This window comes from Schistocerca nitens, chromosome 2, assembly GCF_023898315.1.
Source record: "Schistocerca nitens isolate TAMUIC-IGC-003100 chromosome 2, iqSchNite1.1, whole genome shotgun sequence".
NCBI classification, from domain to species: domain Eukaryota; kingdom Metazoa; phylum Arthropoda; class Insecta; order Orthoptera; family Acrididae; genus Schistocerca; species Schistocerca nitens.
The window spans coordinates 459,953,209-459,974,215 of record NC_064615.1 but is presented as its reverse complement, the minus strand read 5'-3'; the positions used below and the strand labels follow the sequence as shown (position 1 = coordinate 459,974,215).

At 40.4% G+C, this 21,007-nt stretch overlaps 1 protein-coding gene across 1 annotated transcript in view; it reads right to left on the bottom strand.

Annotated features, from left to right (window-relative positions):
• Positions 1-21,007, bottom strand: part of LOC126236349 (ATP-dependent DNA helicase PIF1) — a 115,081-nt gene that overhangs the window by 59,294 nt on the left and 34,780 nt on the right. Inside the window, 3 exon segments of the mRNA XM_049945581.1 lie at positions 15,393-15,501; positions 15,701-16,248; positions 20,201-20,295. Of these exon segments, the coding sequence (XP_049801538.1) occupies positions 15,393-15,501; positions 15,701-16,225 (634 nt within the window). The 5' untranslated portion in view covers positions 16,226-16,248; positions 20,201-20,295.

The window sequence follows — 21,007 nt, the reverse complement described above, 5'->3', positions numbered from 1 at the left end:
TTGGTGTCAACAGCACAGCAGAGGCAGACATCATGACGAAAAAGGAAAGTATTGGCAACAAAACTGTCAATGTGTTTGGTTTTGTAGGCCTACCATCAGGAACGGGTGATATCATGTTCAGTCACTGAGACTAGTGTTTTGGAGAATAATAGTTAACTGGATAGCCCAAAGTCAGAGTGGGAAAGTTTAGATTTGGAAAATCCAGTTACTATGATGTTGGCAGATGATGGAGGCTTTATAGTTTAGTATGGGGAAAATGAAAAATTGACCATTCAAATGAAATCTCAACAGTTAAAAATGATAAATTGTTAAAACTGAGCTAAATTTAAAAATAAATGACAGAAACATTATTTAAAAAGTTAGCTAAAAGGTGAAGTTTGGAAAATTAACACTGCTGTATAGGATATGACTGAAGGGAAGGTATTTGAGATTAGAAATGAAATGGACAAAATTACACACAAAGTAGGCTGTGCCACATGGATGAAAAAATCAATTATGTTAAAAAGTCATTGATCTAAACATAGAAAAGATGCATGATGAATTGAGGAGTTGCGTAGGCAACTGTTTGCTGAGGCAGAATGCAATTGTGGGGGAAACGCAAGTAGCACTCCAGAATGTGTGTGAAAAAATTGTAGTCTGCAATAGGGTCATTGGAAAAAGTCAGCAGGGTCTGGAGGATGTGCTTGAAATTAGCTGGGTTAGTGTCAGGTCAGGCCACCACTGTAATAAATTTGCCATGAAGTGGGCCGGGAGCTTCAAAATGTTTCGCTAACGATGGAAAGTACCATTCAATAATTTTTCTTGCAGCTTGTACAGACAGTTTCACACTGGGAATGTCTGATGCAACAAAAATAAAACCTAGTGAAAAGACAGAAGGAGACACACAATCATGGGTAAATTTGCTGGATGATTTGTTTACCAGTTGCAAGGTATTTGAAAGTTCTTTTGTACATAAATTCTGAAGTGAGACAACAGAGGACACTCCAAAAAAATTTCTTGAACAGTCCAAGTCAGACCCCGAAGTATGACAATGATGGAATTTTGTGTACGCAAGTTGATGCACACAGCTTGACCAATGTGTCTCAATGCAATTAGAACACTCGAACAATGATTGCCAGAATCATTGCAATGGTACCTGTACATAGTCTAACATATGCAAAAAGCAAATTTTTGAGTTTTGTAAATAAACTGGATGAAATGGTTAAATTTACACCACAGTTTCAACAGTAGGCTAGGGAAAGGGAACGACATCAGAAATTTTAACCAGCACGAAAGGAATCAATCCACTAAACTTCACAGGAACAGCAGTAATAATGGAAACAATTATCAAAGGGGGAACAACCAGGAAAAATTTTATAAATCGCAATATGGAGCAAAGGTTTGAAGGACCAGCAATGCAAGAACAGGATAACCACAACAGGAGACCAGAAAACTGGATTTTAGTGCATCGCAGATCTGGAGATGATAATCTAGACCAGTGTGGAAAAGGACATGGTGGGCAGTGAATCTGAAAGGATAGAGAATTAGAAAGCAGGTCTGAAATTATGGAAATGTAAACTGAACCCATGAACCATGGACCTTGCCGTTGGTGGGGAGGCTTGCGTGCCTCAGCGATACAGATAGCCGTACCGTAGGTACAACCACAACGGAGGGGTATCTGTTGAGAGGCCAGACAAACGTGTGGTTCCTGAAGAGGGGCAGCAGCCTTTTCAGTAGTTGCAAGGGCAACAGTCTGGATGATTGACTGATCTGGCCTTGTAACAATAACCAAAACGGCCTTGCTGTGCTGGTACTGCGAACGGCTGAAAGCAAGGGGAAACTACGGCCGTAATTTTTCCCGAGGGCATGCAGCTTTACTGTATGATTAAATGATGATGGCGTCCTCTTGGGTAAAATATTCCGGAGGTAAAATAGTCCCCCATTCGGATCTCCGGGCGGGGACTACTCAAGAGGATGTCGTTATCAGGAGAAAGAAAACTGGCGTTCTACGGATCGGAGCGTGGAATGTCAGGTCCCTTAATGGGGCAGGTAGGTTAGAAAATTTGAAAAGGGAAATGGATAGGTTAAAGTTAGATATAGTGGGAATTAGTGAAGTTCGGTGGCGGGAGGAACAAGACTTCTGGTCAGGTGACTACAGGGTTATAAACACAAAGTCAAATAGGGGTAATGCAGGAGTAGGTTTAATAATGAATAGGAAAATAGCAACGCGGGTAAGCCACTACAAACAGCTTAGTGAACGCATTATTGTGGCCAAGATAGATACGAAGCCCACACCTACTACAGTAGTACAAGTTTATATGCCAACTAGCTCTGCAGATGACGAAGAAATTGAAGAAATGTATGATGAAATAAAAGAAATTATTCAGATAGTGAAGGGAGACGAAAATTTAATAGTCATGGGTGACTGGAATTCGAGTGTAGGAAAAGGGAGAGAAGGAAACATAGTAGGTGAATATGGATTGGGGCTAAGAAATGAAAGAGGAAGCCGTCTGGTAGAATTTTGCACAGAGCACAACTTAATCATAGCTAACACTTGGTTTAAGAGTCATGATAGAAGGTTGTATACATGGAAGAACCCTGGAGATACTAAAAGGTATCAGATAGATTATATAATGGTAAGACAGAGATTTAGGAACCAGGTTTTAAATTGTAAGACATTTCCAGGGGCAGATGTGGACTCTGACCACAATCTATTGGTTATGACCTGTAGATTAAAACTGAAGAAACTGCAAAAAGGTGGGAATTTAAGGAGATGGGACCTGGATAAACTGAAAGAACCAGAGGTTGTACAGAGTTTCAGGGAGAGCATAAGGGAACAATTGACAGGAATGGGGGAAAGAAATACAGTAGAAGAAGAATGGGTAGCTTTGAGGGATGAAGTAGTGAAGGCAGCAGAGGATAAAGTAGGTAAAAAGACGAGGGCTAGTAGAAATCCTTGGGTAACAGAAGAAATATTGAGTTTAATTGATGAAAGGAGAAAATATAAAAATGCAGTAAATGAAGCAGGCAAAAAGGAATACAAATGTCTCAAAAATGAGATTGACAGGAAGTGCAAAATGGCTAAGCAGGGATGGCTAGAGGACAAATGTAAGGATGTAGAGGCTTATCTCACTAGGGGTAAGATAGATACTGCCTACAGGAAAATTAGAGAGACCTTTGGAGATAAGAGAACCACTTCTATGAACATCAAGAGCTCAGATGGAAACCCAGTTCTAAGCAAAGAAGGGAAAGCAGAAAGGTGGAAGGAGTATATAGAGGGTCTATACAAGGGCGATGTACTTGAGGACAATATTATGGAAATGGAAGAGGATGTAGATGAAGATCAAATGGGAGATACTATACTGCGTGAAGAGTTTGACAGAGCACTGAAAGACCTGAGTCGAAACAAGGCCCCCGGAGTAGACAACATTCCATTGAAACTACTGACGGCCTTGGGAGAGCCAGTCCAGACAAAACTCTACCATCTGGTGAGCAAGATGTATGAAACAGGTGAAATACCCTCAGACTTCAAGAAGAATATAATAATTCCAATCCCAAAGAAAGCAGGTGTTGACAGATGTGAGAATTACCAAACAATCAGTTTAATAAGCCACAGCTGCAAAATACTAACACGAATTCTTTACAGACGAATGGAAAAACTGGTAGAAGCCGACCTCGGGGAAGATCAGTTTGGATTCCGTAGAAATACTGGAACACGTGAGGCAATACTGACCTTACGACTTATCTTAGAAGAAAGATTAAGGAAAGGCAAACCTACGTTTCTAGCATATGTAGACTTAGAGAAAGCTTTTGACAATGTTGACTGGAATACTCTCTTTCAAATTCTAAAGGTGGCAGGGGTAAAATACAAGGAGCGAAAGGCTATTTACAATTTGTACAGAAACCAGATGGCAGTTATAAGAGTCGAGGGACACGAAAGGGAAGCAGTGGTTGGGAAGGGAGTAAGACAGGGTTGTAGCCTCTCCCCGATGTTATTCAATCTGTATATTGAGCAAGCAGTGAAGGAAACAAAAGAAAAATTCGGAGTAGGTATTAAAATCCATGGAGAAGAAATAAAAACTTTGAGGTTCGCCGATGACATTGTAATTCTGTCAGAGACAGCAAAGGACTTGGAAGAGCAGTTGAACGGAATGGATGGTGTCTTGAAGGGAGGATATAAGATGAACATCAACAAAAGCAAAACGAGGATAATGGAATGTAGTCGAAGTAAGTCGGGTGATGTTGAGGGTATTAGATTAGGAAATGAGACACTTAAAGTAGTAAAGGAGTTTTGCTATTTGGGGAGCAAAATAACCGATGATGGTCGAAGTAGAGAGGATATAAAATGTAGACTGGCAATGGCAAGGAAAGAGTTTCTGAAGAAGAGAAATTTGTTAACATCAAGTATAGATTTAAGTGTCAGGAAGTCGTTCCTGAAAGTATTTGTATGGAGTGTAGCCATGTATGGAAGTGAAACATGGACGATAAATAGTTTGGACAAGAAGAGAATAGAAGCTTTCGAAATGTGGTGCTACAGAAGAATGCTGAAGATTAGATGGGTAGATCACATAACTAATGAGGAGGTACTGAATCGGATTGGGGAAAAGAGGAGTTTGTGGCACAACTTGACCAGAAGAAGGGATCGGTTGGTAGGACATGTTCTGAGGCATCAAGGGATCACCAATTTAGTATTGGAGGGCAGCGTGGAGGGTAAAAATCGTAGGGGGAGACCAAGAGATGCATACACTAAGCAGATTCAGACGGATGTAGGTTGCAGTAGGTACTGGGAGATGAAGAAGCTTGCACAGGATAGAGTAGCATGGAGAGCTGCATCAAACCAGTCTCAGGACTGAAGACCACAACAACAACAAACTGAGGACAAGAAAGTATGGAGAAATCTGAAGCAGACTGACAGTACAGGGAGAGAAATAAATGGGAAAGGTATATTAGGTGACAAAAGGGGAGTAAAATATTTATTTGACTGAGGGGAAGAAGAGACTAACAGTAGAAAACTTTTGGGCAAATATTCAGCATCAGATCTGAGACCAAAAGCAAGTACAAACTTGGCAGAGAGTGAATGTAATGTGACCTCAACTAACATACAATACAATAGCAGTAATCATTGTTGTGTAGGTAGTAATTCAGGAAATGTAGTGGCAGATGTTGAAGTTGACAGTAATAATGACTCACATGTTGCATGGATGGATATGGAGATGGCTGAATGTATGTTGGCAGATGTAACTGATTCATTGTCGTAAGAAAGTCAGGAAGAGATTCCAGAGAATAGGGTAGGGGATGAGGATTGTGATGCCACTGGATTAGGTGTGTGTGAGGTGAGACAATGATTTGAAATGATAAAAGTCTACAAGTGATTTTGAGTCATACCTGCAGAACATAGTAAGAAATTATGGAGAAACTATTGAGCTGGACCCCGAAATCAATACCAAGTGATACATAAAGGAGGAAGCAGAATACAGTGTTAATAATTGGAGGTCATGTGGGAACATTTTAAAATCTCTTACCAAATTTGTGGAAGAATGGAGAGTTGAAAGGTGGCAAGAGTGCATAATGGAAGGATAGAGGAGCTAAGCATGAGAGAAGCTTATGATGAATTGTTTATAAGAGATTGTGAAGCTGAAAAGATGTCCATGGTTAATGTCTATGATGTGAATATCAGCGCTCAGGCCTTTGAGCATGGGGCCAGAACAGGTCCTAATTTGGTGGAAATGGAGGGGCTCTTACTTCTGAAGGAGTACTCTGTGGTAGCAAGGAAGATTTAGTATAAAGAGAGATTTAATGGCAAATACTGTCTGTGAAGGTGATGAAACAGAGATTTAACGGCAAATAATGCCTGAAGGTGATGTAGCATATGCCTTATCGGCTGGAGGTAGCCAAGGTGATAGCTCAGATGAATCAGATGATGTTTTGTTGAAGCAAGATAAGGGTGAGGTAAATAAATATATTTTATGTATATGTGGTAAATCTACAGAGAGTGGAGGCAAAATTGGCACATAAAATTCTGATGTAGGAATCAAATCACTGGCTTTGCATGACGATTGGAGTACAAAATATTTAAATGATTAGACAACAGAAGACTGGAGATAGCCTCAGTCAAAATCACGATATCATAAGGGTATGAGGGAATTTAAAAAGGCCAAGACAGGTAGGAGTGATGAAGCAGGGCTGAAGAAATTCGTTGATGAATAAATGGAAGGAAATAATGAGGCTGAAGATGGAGTGACAGACGAGATGAAAGCATTGGAAGTGAAGGAAAGTTGAAGAGAGACAAAAAATGATCCATTAAGAGGAAAATGTTTGGAGAGAGAAGCAGTTCAAAAATTTCAACCAATAATAGAGGCCGACATTTTGTGACAAAGATATATGCGCTTCTGGATTCAGATAGTAACATGTCAGCAGAGTCGGAAGTGCTTGTAATCCAACATAGAGAAAAAGATGTAGTAATATTTATCACTGGTGTCAAAATCAGAATTGCCACTGGTAAACTGAGTAGGCAAATAAAAAATGAGAAGTTTGAATTTAAGTGTGACAGTTAATGGTCTGATACAAGGTGTTTCATAGTGAAGAGATTAATTAAAGAAGTAGTAATAGGTAAGAATTTTTTATGAAAATGTGGGTCATCACTGAACTGCCATGAAAAGTGCTTTGCGTTTGAGATAAAAAACACGAGGCATAAAGTAAAATTTAAAGATATGTTAACAAGGGAACAACATGTATCCCACACTGAAAAGATTGGCAGCTTGCATAGACAGAAGATGATTTCAATCACTGAGGAGGGAGAACTGAGCAATTTGTTGCACCATAATGGAGATGTCTCCTCATGCACACCTGTAAGGGTGCCTGGGAGTGGGTATTCAATTTAGGTGAGAGTGCATGAACTCATTAAGCTAAAGGCATATCCAATTGCAACTGCCAATAGGGAAGCTGAGAAGGCCAGGCTAGAACAGAATGCAATGCTATGTTGTACAGCCGTGCAGAAATGATTACTGTAACCCTGTTGTCATAGTAAAGAAGAAGGATAACACTGTAAGAATAGTCTTTGACATGGGCAAATTGAATACGATCACTTTCAGAGAACAGAAACAACCAGGAAATGTGGTAGAACAGCCGCAAAATTTCCACAATGTAGAACTAATGTTGAGTGTAAACTTTATGTAGGGCTTCTAGCAGGTCACATCAGCAGAAGAAAGAAGATACTCAAACTTTTCGTTTGAAGACCAAAGCTATAGGTTCAAGGTTATACCATTAAGGTTGACTATCTTAGTTGAGGTATTTGTTAGGGCACACTGCCAAATGTTAGGAACTGAACTTAGTGCAAGTTGGTTGTATATGCCGACAACATATTAATTGCAACTAGTTCACGGCATAGGCACTGTAGCAGGAGTTGCTTATGGCTTTCAGGCATGAGGGCATGACACTTAAGTGTCTACATTAAGTGTGTCATAGCAGAAAGTATTCTACGTACACACTTGTAAATGAAGCAGTACACGGTTATTAGTATATCAAATTAATTTAACGTATTAACTTTGTTGACAGTATTTGACTGAAAATGTAATAAACACATCCTTTGCTGCATATAAGAGGGTAGCCCATAAAGTAAGTTCCGTTTCTATTTCTATCCACGACAGCGCTACAATCGCATTTCCGAATATGCGTGGCAGTTACTCTGACTCAAGGAGGAGACATGTATGCCATTTTCAGATCGCTGCTGCCGACGTGTGCTTTGTAGAGCTTCTTTATAATGTCAGCCGTAATTCAAAATGCCGCCGTGTGTGAAATCAGATCTGCGATTCGTTTTCTAAGTGCAAAGAAAGTTAAACCAAAGGAAATTCATCGGCAAATCTGAAGGTTTACGGGCAAAATGCTATGAGTGATTCAAAGGTTAGAAGATGGGTCAGACTGTTCAATGAAGGACGTGATCAAGTGCACGATGAAGAATGAAGTGGACACCCGTCTGTGGTTACTGATTTACTGGTTCACACAATTGAAGAGAAGATTAGCACAACCGACAGTTTACACTTAGTGCCCTTGCTATGGAAGTTCGGCAAATCTCACAATTACTGATTCATAAAATTATTACTGAAAAACTGAAATCTCGAAAACTTTGCTCACATCAGGTACCCAAAATTCTTATTGAACAACACAAAAAACAACGGATGGGCAGTGCACTTCGGTTTCCGACACGCTACAATGAAGAAAACGATGGTTTTCTTTCTCTGTTGGTCACATGGGATGAAACTTGGGTATCGTATGACACCCCTGAAACAAAATGGCAATCAATGGAATGGAGGCACACTTCACCCCAATGAAGGTCAAGCCTAAGCAAATATTGACACCTCAGAAAGTCATGTGCACAGTTTTTTGGGACAGAAAAGGCATTTTGCTGATTCATTTCTTACCACGGGGCCAAACAATAAGTGCACATTGTTACTTCGAGACCAAGAAATTGTGGCATGCAATACAGAACAAGCACATAGGATTATTGTCAAAAGATGGTGTTTTTTTCCATAATAATGCCTGACCTCACACAGCAAATGTGAAAACAACTCTTATGGGAATTTCACTGGGAGGCATTTGATCATCCTCCGTACAGCCCTGACCTCACTTCTAGTGACCTTCATCTCTTCTTACACCTAAAATCTGTCCTTGATGGTCAACACTTCAACGATGATGATGAGCTGAAAGAACACGTTACCACATGGTTGAATACACAGGCGGCAACCTTCTGTGAAGAAGGCATACAAAAACTTGTGCCACTCTATGACAAGTGCCTACAAAATTTTTGAAGCTACGTAGAAAAGTAGTTTAACAGTTGTAGATTTTTGTACAATAAATATTTTTTCTGTATCTGTACACATTTGTTTTATACAACCAAACGGAACTTTGTTGACATACCTCTTATCACAGCTCTATGTTTAGAGGAATAACAAATAGTGTCGGTATGCACAGTATCAAATAACATGTCCTGTAGCATATGTAAATTATTTGTAAAATTGTTAGTGTAGGAATCATGGTCCAGTTCCACAATTCCATTTCAACTGCACATGGTGTGGTAAAGTGCTGAAGAAATACCTTATGTCATGAGGAGCTACTAGAAATCCCACTGGTTAAAATTTGGTGATGCGGTGTCTATGGTGGTGGGAGATGCTCTTGAGAGCTACTGAAATGCAAGCACAAAATTTCCGTTTCATTCTGTTTCAGCCTTGAAAGAGAGAGAGAGAGAGAGAGAGAGAGAAAATGGCTCTGAGCACTATGGGACTCAACTGCTGAGGTCATTAGTCCCCTAGAACTTAGAACTACTTAAACCTAACTAACCTAAGGACATCACAAACATCCATGCCCGAGGCAGGATTCGAACCTGCGACCGTAGCGGTCTTGCGGTTCCAGACTGCAGCGCCTTTAACCGCACGGCCACTTCGGCCGGCAGAGAGAGAGAGAGAGAGAGAGAGAGAGAGAGAGAGAGAGAGAAATGGGAGGGGGGATGATTCTTTTTATTATTTTTTATAATGTGAGTGGGTGTTCAGTTACAACCGTAGGAGACTTGTCTTTTTGTGATCAGGACTGCACTCAAGCAACATATTCTGAACAGAGACTTGCATCAGTGACTTCACCTGCTGGAGCATGGGACTCTATTTCATCATACGTGGACTTTGGTTAATACATCTGAGAATGGAAATGAGCGTATGGCGTCATTGGCCGGGAGGCCCATTACGGGACAGGTCCAGCCGCCTTGGTGCAGGTCTTATTACATTTGACCCCACATTGGGTGACCTGCACACCAGATGGGGATGAAATGATGATGAAGACAACACAACACCCAGTCCCTAAGCGGAGAAAATCCCTGAACCAGCCGGGAATCAAACCCAGGCCCCTTAGGACGGCAGTCTGTCACGCTGACCATTCAGCTATCGGGTGGACATCTGAGAATGGGGTTACAAGAACTGGTGTAAAAACATATTTAATAATTTGAGAGTATTAATTGAGTCTACCATTACTTGTGTGCTGCTAGTTAAGTCACAAATGGGAACTATTACTAGATGAACTCATATTTCATTTTGTTAATGACCACTATTCAGTAAAAAGCTGTATCTTGCAGAATAAACCAGTTATTTACAATACAGGGAGAGTCAAAAGTCCTTAGGCACCTTCATAAGTTGGAAGATTAAAGGGAAAATTGAAATGTGATGATGGGAACATGGGTTTGACTTGGGGTCGCAACTTCTGGAGTTAATGTCGTTCATGGCTGCCATCTTGAAATCTGCCATTTTGGATTCAATTCTCTCTCTCTCTTTTTTTTTAATGGGAAGGGGGGTGTATGACACATCAAACAACACTCACTTGAGCTCTGGAATTGAGTGGTGCAATTTATTTTTGTCTAACTTGTACAGTTTATAAGTTATTAATTTTCAAAGTTACCTTGATACCGACTTGTGTCTCTCTTTGTTCCAGGTGATCTAAAATGGGTCTGACACGTGAACAGAAGATTGAAATCATCCTTATATCAGGGGAACGCTGCTACCGAACAATAGCAGCTGACTACAACTGACGGCACCCAGACAGACCACCGGTATTGCACAACACGGTGGCTCACGTGATCACCAAATTCCAGGAGATAGGCTCTGTTCACGATAGGGCACGTAGTGGGCGACCAAGGACTGCCACCAATGAGGAAACTGCAACTGCGGTTGTTGCATTGTTTGTGAAAAGTTCTAAACGAAGTACCCGTCGTGTGGCCCTAGCATGTGGAATAAGCCAAACCTCCATTGTCCAGATATTGCACACCAATAAGTGGCATCTTTACAAGTTGCAGGTGCAATATCGACTCAGGATGACCCTGATCGCCGGTTGAAGTTCTGCCTGTGGGCTACTGAACAACATGAACTGGATCCTTCGTTTGCCAAGGGCATACTGTTCAGCGAAGAGGTTTATTTCACTTTGAACAAGGAGGTTAATCGACATAATTGTCGATACTGGAGTGACGCAAATCCGAACTGGGTTGCCCAAATTCGAGAACATAGTCCAGCAAAGGTGATGGTGTGGTGTGGCATATGGGACACCCGCATCATTGGGCCATTTTTCATTTGCAACACCTTAACTGCACCACAGTATCTGACGCTGCTGCAGGACCTTCGTGTTCCCTTCCACAGCATTTTCCCATCTTATTTTCAGCACAATGGAGCCCCTCCACACTATGGCATTGGTGTCCGTGAATGGTTGGAGGAACAACTGCCAGGGAAGTGGATTGGTCGCTGAGGTCCTGTGGAGAGGCCGCCCAGATCTCCTGACTTAACGCCCCTTGATTTTTATCCATGGGGACATCTTAAGAAGATAGTGTATGCTAAGAGCATCAGTGATTTGAGACACCTGGAGAAACACACACAACATGCCTGTGACCAAATTGCAGGAGACACTCTCCTCCGTGTGCAGACAGAGTGGTTGCGGCGACTACAGTTGTTCATTGCTTGGGATGGACAACAACATGTAGAACATGTGTTGTAGCAGTCGGTATGAAGGTAATTTCCCAACTTTGAACATTAATAACATCTAAATTGTACAAGATAGACAAAAACAAATTACACCACTCACTTCCAGGGCTCAAGCACGTGTTATCTGATGTGTCATACACCCCCTTCCTATTTAAAAAAAATGAATCCAAAATGGCAGATTTCAAGACGGCGGCCATGAATGACATTCACTCCAAAAGTTGCAGCTCCACATCAAACCTATGTTCCAATCATCACATTTCAATTTTCCCTTTAATCTTCCAACTTATGACTCACCCTGTATAAATCTCGAGTGTAGCATACATTACTACTGTGATTTGCATGATCTTTTATGTTTAATAATCTTTAACTCACATTACATGTCTGTTCTCAGACCATTTGACCACAGGATCAGGAGTGCAGTGGACTGACAGGTCACTACCGTATCAGGATTGAAAGCAGACTGTGTATGGCTCGACCCTGAGACATTTACAAGCCAAGCTTCTAACAAACAGAGTCATACATTAACCCAAGGAAGGTGGGTTGGGTTGATTTGGGGGGAAGAGACCAAACAGTGAGGTCATCTGTCTCATCAGATTAGGGAAGAATGGAGAAGGAAGTCGGGTGTGACCTATCAAGGGAACCATCCCGGCATTTGCCGAAAGCGACGTAGGGAAATCACAGACAACCTAAATCAGGATGGCTGGACATGGGATTGAACCATCGTCCTCCCTAATGCGAGTCCAGTGTGTTAACCATTGCGCCACCTCACTCGGTAACTCAAGGAAGGCTCAGTTGTAGGTGGTCACCAGGACTCTAATGCAGGACCTCGACGTTACTAGCCAAAAATGCTGACTTATAGACAACACGGTCAGTTTAATGCTGCTGCTCTGAAACTAGCACTTACTATTGTAGTATTACACTACCGGCCATTAAAATTGCTACACCAAGAAGAAATGCAGATGATAAACGGGTATTCATTGGACAAATATATTATACTAGAACCGACATGTGATTACATTTTCACGCAGTTTGGGTGCATAGATCCTGAGAAATCAGTACCCACAACAATCACCTCTGGCCGTAATAACGGCCTTTATACACCTGGGCATTGAAGCAAACAGAGCTTGGATAGCGTGTACAGGTACAGATGCCCATGCAGCTTCAACACGATGATACAGTTCATCAAGAGTAGTGACTGGCGTATTGTGACGAGCCAGTTGCTTGGCAACCATTGACCAGACATTTTCAATTGGTGAGAGATCTGAAGAATGTGCTGGCCAGGGCAGCAGTCTAACATTTTCTGTACCCAGAAAGGCCCGTACAGGACCTGCAATATGCAGTCGTGCATTATCCTGCTGAAATGTAGGGTTTCACAGGGATCGAATTAAGGGTAGAACCACGGGTCGTAACACATCTGAAATGTAACGCCCACTGTTCAAAGTGCCGTCAATGCGAACAAGAGGTGACCGAGACGTGTAACCAATGGCACCCCATACCATCACACCAGGTGATATGCCAGTATGGCGATGATGAATACACGCTTCCAAAGTGCGTTCACCGCGATGTCACCAAACACGGATGCAACCATCATGATGCTGTAAACAGAACCTGGATTCATCCGAAAAAATGATGTTTTGCCATTTGTGCATCCAGGTTCATCACTGAGTACACCATCGTAGGCGCTCCTGTCTGTGATGCAGCGTCAAGGGTAACCACAGCCATGGTCTCCGAGCTGATAGTCCATGCTGCTGCAAACGTCGTCGAACTGTTCGTGCAGATGCTTGTTGTCTTGTAAACGTCCCCGTCTATTGACTCAGGGATCGAGACGTGGCTGCACGATCCGTTACAGCCATGCAGTTAAGATGCCTGTCATCTCGACTGCTAGTGATAGGAGGCCGTTGGGATCCAGCACGGTGTTCCGTATTACCCTCCTGAACCCAATGATTCCATATTCTGCTAACAGTCATTGGATCTCGACCAAGCGAGCAGCAATGTCGCGATACGATAAACCGCAATCACGATAGGCTACAATCTGACCTTTATCAAAGTCGGAAACGTGATGGTACGCATTTCTCCTCCTTACACGAGGCACCACAACAACGTTTCACCAGGCAATGCCGGTCAACTGCTGTTTGTGTATGAGAAATCGGTTGGAAACGTTCCTCATGTCAGCACGTTGTAGGTGTTGCCACTGGCGCCAACCTTGTGTGAATGCTCTGAGAAGCTATCATTTGCATATCACAGCATCATCTTCCTGTTGGCTAAATTTCGCGCCCATAGCACATCATCTTCTTGGTGTAGCAATTTTAATGGCCAGTAGTGTAGAAAAATGTGAAGGCTGAGTAACATGTTAGAAATGACGTTATGAATATAGGAAGACAGATACTTTGATGGACAAGGAAACTGAAAATGCAATAAAATCAGTCGGCATCTTTGTGCCTGCTTTCATAATTTGCAAATTGTTATATTTGCCTACTAAAATTTGCTTGTCCCTTCTGTTGTGATCTCTGTCAGTACCATCACACCTCTCTCATTCTCACTGATAGCTTTCATGATAATTTTTCGCACTCTTATTGCAAATTAACAATGCACACTACCTGTCTTTAAACTGACCAAACCTTTTATATTTTAAAGAATGGCGATTTTAGAGTCATGCCCACCCTGGATGAATTTCGGTGCATGTCCACAGACGCAGATGATAATATGTAGACTGTTCTGCTACAAATCAGTCTCAACTAAAAGAACCATTTGTTTTGCTAAGTTTCTTGAGTGTAGTTAGACTTAAACTTCAAAACAGCAGCACTCTGTCAGTACAAATAACTGGGCTAGGTTTCTGACTTTGAAGATTTGGTGAAATTGTGATAGGCTAACCTTTTTTTGTCATGATTATCTGAAAATAAAAATCAGGCCAATATGCAGGCAATGAGCACATGGACTGTGAGAGTATAATGCATTACTGCCCTTGTCAAAATCCTGTTGTAACAAAGATGATGCGACTTACCAAACAAAAGCGTTGGCAGGTTGATAGACACACAAACAAACACAAACATACACACAAAATTCAAGTTTTTGCAACCAACGGTTGCTTCATCAGGAAAGAGGGAAAGACGAAAGGATGTGGGTTTTAAGGGAGAGGGTAAGGAGTCATTCCAATCCCGGGAGCGGAAAGACTTACCTTAGGGGGAAAAAAGGACAGGTATACAATCGCGCGCGCACACACACACACATTATATATATATATATATATATATATATATATATATATATATATATACAAGCAGACATTTCATATTTTTCCCACGTGGGATGTTTCCCTCTATTATATTCCTGTTGTAATTAGTATGTTGCTGTCTTTCTCCATCCTTTTCTACTGTGTCAAACGTGTGTGTATTGTATAAATAACCTACAAATACATCAGCAGCCTGGTACCATGTTTGTGTCGTAAAGAATGTATGGAATGAAAGAAAGAGCGGGCAAAACCCAGTAATGGCACATAACACTCTCTTCTTGAACAGCAATTAATAGAATGACCAAGCCTAGCACCCATCTCAAACAGATCAGTTCTAAGTTTCACGTATTCCCATTGCACCAGATGGATTTAGTATTTAAACCACAGCATAGTCAAAAAGCCTGGTGATCACGTAACTTTATGCTGCCACATCTCTTCCCCTTGCCAACTGAATACTGACAACGGAAGGTGCTTCCACAACCAGGAACTGAACCAACCCCAAAAACCAGCTTAAGCATTACTACATTACATGTTGAAGAATAGCCAACAGCATAAATTCTGCAGCTATAACCCTGAATGGTACTTCTATAAATAAAAGTTACAGTAATAACTCATCCAAAATCGTATTATAAACAGTGGCATAACTGTGTTTCATGCACTGCCTGTTCCTGAAAACTGACCTGTAAAAAATATGTTTTGGCCCTTAAGAGCTGCTTCTAACACCTGCTTTTGCTCATCTGTTAAAGGACAGGGATCTAGACCTGAGGAAATCCGAATTTTCTTGGTGCCCTAAAAAAATTAAAAAAATAAAACAGAGCACTAGCAAAAACAATATCTCTGGTGCAGTTTGTGTAATGTCGTCTTAACATGTTTTACAGCACATTTTAACCACGTTTCTTACTTCCTAGACATTTTATAATCCTTACATTGTGACTGTATATTATAAATATATTCAGCAATAATGCATTTTTCTTCAAATGATACTAACCATTACTTGCATTGTTTGCAATGGCCTCTTCTTCCCAGTTGGTGGTGTAGTTACAGTATTCGGTAAGCTTACTTTTGCCTTTGCTTTATTTACCTCTTGCAGAGTAACTGGACTTATTTCTTGAATTATTTTATCTTTTGCAGACAGTAACCTAGATTTAATGGGAACCTTGGCAGAAGCAGTATCTGCACTTAATTTTATAAATACGGTCTTCAGGAACGTCAGAAGGTTTACTGGTGGTGCATTTGAAATCAATAAAATTAATTTTTGAAGTTGAAAATTTATCGATGCTTTCCCTTCTGCCATAAATTTTTTGTGAACTGTTATACCTTTCAATTGGAACCTGTTGTTAACAGAAGTTCCTTTTTCTGTAAGGATTTCAAGAAATATTTCCCTGAACTCATTTCTGATGAGCCTTAAAATGACATTCTTAAGAGCAGATTTTCTCACAACACAATTCTGTGAATTCAGCCATTCCAGCGTAACTGAACAAGACAGTGTAGGGCACTCCGCGGCATTTGTCATGTTGCTTTGTAAACCTGGAACAACTGTACGTAACTTCTTAGTAGAAAAACAACAGAATGATTAAAAATTTGAAATCTGATCTTAATTTATATAGTGCTATACTCACTAGTAACAGAAACAAGACTAAATAAACATTTTTACAACAGAGGCAGAAAGATCCACTTCTTTGGAACTAGACATTTTCCTTTGATAGTGAAGATGAATTGGAGAAAGAAAGGCAAAAATATTTGGCAGATATACAATGTCATTGCGTAAGTAGGGATCTGAACCACTGTCCTCCCAAATATGAGTCCAGATACTTACCACCACACCACCTCACTTGGTCCCAAGAGGCAACTTTGTACAAGATATAAACATAGCACACAAAATTTTGCATGAGAGTTGTAATTTCAATTCTGGTCGGCCAGTGTTGGACTGACTGGTGGTCTAAGGGTTGTATTTTTGATTAATAAACAAAATGTCTTCTGTCCCAGGTTCGAAGCCCACCACCACTTAAATTTTGAATAAAAGTTATCAGCAATGGTGGCCAAAGACTTCTGGAATAAGAAGTCACTCCCATTCTGCCAACAGCCTTTGTCAAAGAGGGCAGAGGAGGGGACAGAGGTTCAGGGCACATCCTTGCCCTTGGGGTGGTAAATCACCCCTGAAGGCAGAAGAATCAGCAATGACAATGGCATTACGATGCAGAATAAAATAGAAACCACTGCAATAAATACAAAACGTGTAGCCATAGGACATGTGGCCTGTAATTGAGGAAGTGTCATGATCTCTGCACGGGCAAAACATTCTGGACTAGTCGCCCATTTGGAGCTTTGGGAGGGGACTGCCAAGGGGAAGGCTACCATGAGAAAAAGATTGAATAATCAATGAAAGGAAAAGGATAATGTTCTATGAGTCAGGGCATAGAATGACAGAAGTTTGAACATGGTAGGAAAACTAGAAAATGTGAAACGGAAATTCTAAGGCTCAATCTAAATATAGTGGGTGTCAGTGAAGTGAAATATAAAGACAACAGGGATTTCTGGCCAGATGAGTACAGAGTATCATCAACAGCAGTATAAAATGTTACAATGCTGGGCCAGCCACTGCGTACCGAACTTCATGCGTGCAGTGTGTGCGACTCACAGGGGGCCAAGGCCCGGCTTCTCACTCAGATTTGCTTAGTCCTCTTCTGAAATATCCAGAATAGTGCAAATTTCATTTAGCATTGCAGTGTGGCATTTTTCAGTCAGCACAACTCTGAGTTCAGCAGGACTGTGATGTCAGCACAATTTATCCTTCAGTGTTTGTTCATGGTATGAAGGATGTTAACAAGTCCAGTGGCTGTATGCACAAAAAGGGGCAGTCTAGCAATCTTGGCATCACAATCCTTTAAGATGAATGGGAATGACTGAAGAGAGGGATGAGAATTCCCAATTCATCTATGCGATGAAAGAATTTAAAGATTTAGCTGACAATAAAAGAGCAAAAAATTACAGTGATCGATAGATGGGATTTATTGAAATCACATGCATTATTCCATTGTCAGTCACAGCTGTTTTCAAGGGAACTGAACAACGAATACAGAAACTTCATATATTACTGCAAAGTAAGTTGGTTAAAGGTATACTTGGGAAAGGGCAGGAGTTACAGGAAGATTTGAGTCAGATTACATCAAGGCCAGACAGAGATTCCAAAATCAGATATAGGTTTGTAAGACATACCAAGGAAGCAAATATAGACTCAGATCACAATTTAACAGCAATAAAGAGAGGGCTGAAGTTTAAGGGACTAGCTGGGATACAGAAGTACTAAGGAATTAAGAGATACACTTAAAGTTCTCCGAGGCTATAGATAGTGTGATAACGAATAGCTCAGTAGGCAGTTCAGTTGAAGAGGAATGGACATCTCCAAAAAGGTCACAGAAATTGCAAAGAAAAACACAGGCACAATAAAGGTAATTGTGAAGAAACCATGGGTAACAGAAGGGCTACTTCAATTGATCGATGAAAGAAGGGAGCACAAAATTTCTCAGTGAAATTCAAGCATACAGAAATACGCTTAATTTAGAAATGAAATAAAGAGGAAACACAAGGAAGCTAAGGTGAAATGACTGCAGGAAAAACGTGAAGAAATCAAAAAAATGTATGGTTATCAGAACGACTGGCTCAGCATATAGAAAAGTCAAAACAAACTCCAGTGAAATTAAAAGCATAGGTGACAACATTAAGAGTGCAATGAGAATTCCTTGGTTAAATGCAGAGGGGAAAGCAGGTAAGTGGAAAGAGTACACTGAAGGCCTCTGAGGAGGAAGACTTATATGGAGACGTGATAGAAGAAGAAACAGGAGTCAATAGGGAAGAGAGAAGAATCTGAATTTAAAATAGCTTTGGAAGACGTAAGATTAAACACAGCAGAAGGGATAGATAACATTTCATCAGAATTACTAAAATCATTGGGGGGAGTGGCAATAAAACAACTATTCATGTTGGTGTGCAGAATTTATGTGACTGGCGATATATCATCAGACTTTTGGAAAAATGTCATCCACAATTCTCTACACTGGAAGAACTGACAAGTCTGAGAATTATCGCACATCAGCTTAACAGCTCATGTTGCTGACAAGAACAATATACAAGAGAATGGAAAAGAAATTCGATGCTTGATTTGTCAGACTAGAAGAAGCGTTCAACAATGTCAAATGGCGCGACATGTTTGAAATTCTGAGTAAAATAGGGGTAAGGTATAGGGAGGGAGGGAGGGAGGGAGGGAGGGAGTTAATATACAAAATGTACAAGGGCCAAGAGGGAACAATACGAATGGAAGACAAATAATGAAGTGCTCTGATTAAAAAGGATGTAAGGCAGGGGTGTTGTCTTTCACCCCTACTGTTTAATCTACACATTGAAGAAGCAATGACGGAAATAAAATAGGTTCGAGAGAAGTTAAAATTCAGGGTGAAAGGATATTGATGATAAGATTTGCTGATGGCGTCACTATCCTAAGTTAAGAATAAGTACAGTATGTGTTGAATGAAATGAGCAGTCTATGGAGTACAGACTATAGATTGAGAGTAAATCGAAGAAAGACTGAAGTAATGAGGGGTAGAAAAAATGAGAACAGCAACAAAATTAACATAATTATTTACCACATAGTAGATGAAATTAAGGAATTTTGCTACCTAGGTACAAAATAACCCATGACGGACAGATCAAGGAGGACATAAAAAGAAGACTAGGACTCTTATTCCTCATCCTGCACTAGCTTCCACAATATGGGTATTTTGAAGTTTTCACTCTGCAATACTGCATTTTGTGCACTACATATTGCACTTTTTAGTAAGTAACTCAATATTAATCTTACCTAAACCCATTGCTCCAACATACTGAAGTTGCTGGCTCTTCTGTCTGTCCTGCCTACGGGTAACGTCTATAGCTTCCACTCTGATTTTGGTATTGAAGTTTTGGCTTGGGTGGAGGAACCCCCCCCCCTCCCCCCCTCCCTACGCCAAATAAATTTAAGAACACACAATAACTAAAATAGATGCTAGAGTATAATTTGAACTCAGATCCACCTACTATTACATGTTCTCTCCCCACACTCTTTGTATTCTACACCGTTTATGGTTAACATGCCCCTCCTCTTCAGTCATCCCCTATCTTTGAATTGCATTTTTATTTCTGCACACTATTAACACCCCTTGCATACCACTTATTATTATTTTATGACAACAGTGTAAAATACAATGTGTACATAACAGCAACTCATCCCTCAAGGTAAAGTTATGAAACAGATTTGAGTCTCTGTTATACATTCAATGATTACAAATTATCTTCATTGTAGTAAAAGTATACTATTTCAACATCAATCTCACTTCCCATCTAATTTTTCCCCCCTGACAAAACTGCTATCAAATGTAGTACATTTCTGCCTAGCACTTTAAAAATACACTAAAAGCAATACATTGAAATACAAAAAATGTAAAATTATACTTACTGTTAAAATGGCTGGTAAAAGAAATTCAGCACTGCTCTCTTGCCAAGAAACAGCTGTTCACTGGTCTGTCATGTATAGTATATTGCTGTAACACACTGGAAAAGAAAAGATTCCAAGCTTTACCCCTTGATGAATTGAAAACTGACTTCTACTACAAGTTTTAGATTTGCAGATCCATCATGTGTCACTTTGACTAACAACACTACAATAATTGGTTGGTTGCATATTAATGGAGTAAACAGCGAGGTTATTAGTATCTCTGTCGAACAATGGTTCAATTCAATTCATTGCCATGAATTTTAGATCAGTTATATGGAAACTGTCAAAAGGTCATAAATATTCAACACTGTTGATAACATACAATGTTTTACATTATATATATCATTACGAGAATGAAAACTCTTCTATATTAACACAAAAAGGTGACTATGTCCTAGGCAGAATTAGGGATGTCAAACAGGGATGTCAAACAAGGGAACTAGCTTTTTGATCTGTCTGGCAGCTTCAGCTTCAGCTTCAAAGACTTTTAAATAAAAACATCTCAACACACACTTACTTTTCACTTTTTAGTATCAGTACCTGCATCATGTAATATAATACAGTGGTTGGAACTTTAATAGTGGCAACTATTTATTTACAGGTCTTACAAAGTAGATACTTGTTTCAAAGTTTTATGGACCTTCAAAGTAGTCATCAGCATTGTGTATAACCCATTGCCAGTGATGTGGAAGTCATAGGATACTCTTAGAGCAGTGCCAGTTGTGTTGACAGTTCGAGCGGTGTGGTCTATTGCCCAACGAAAATGTA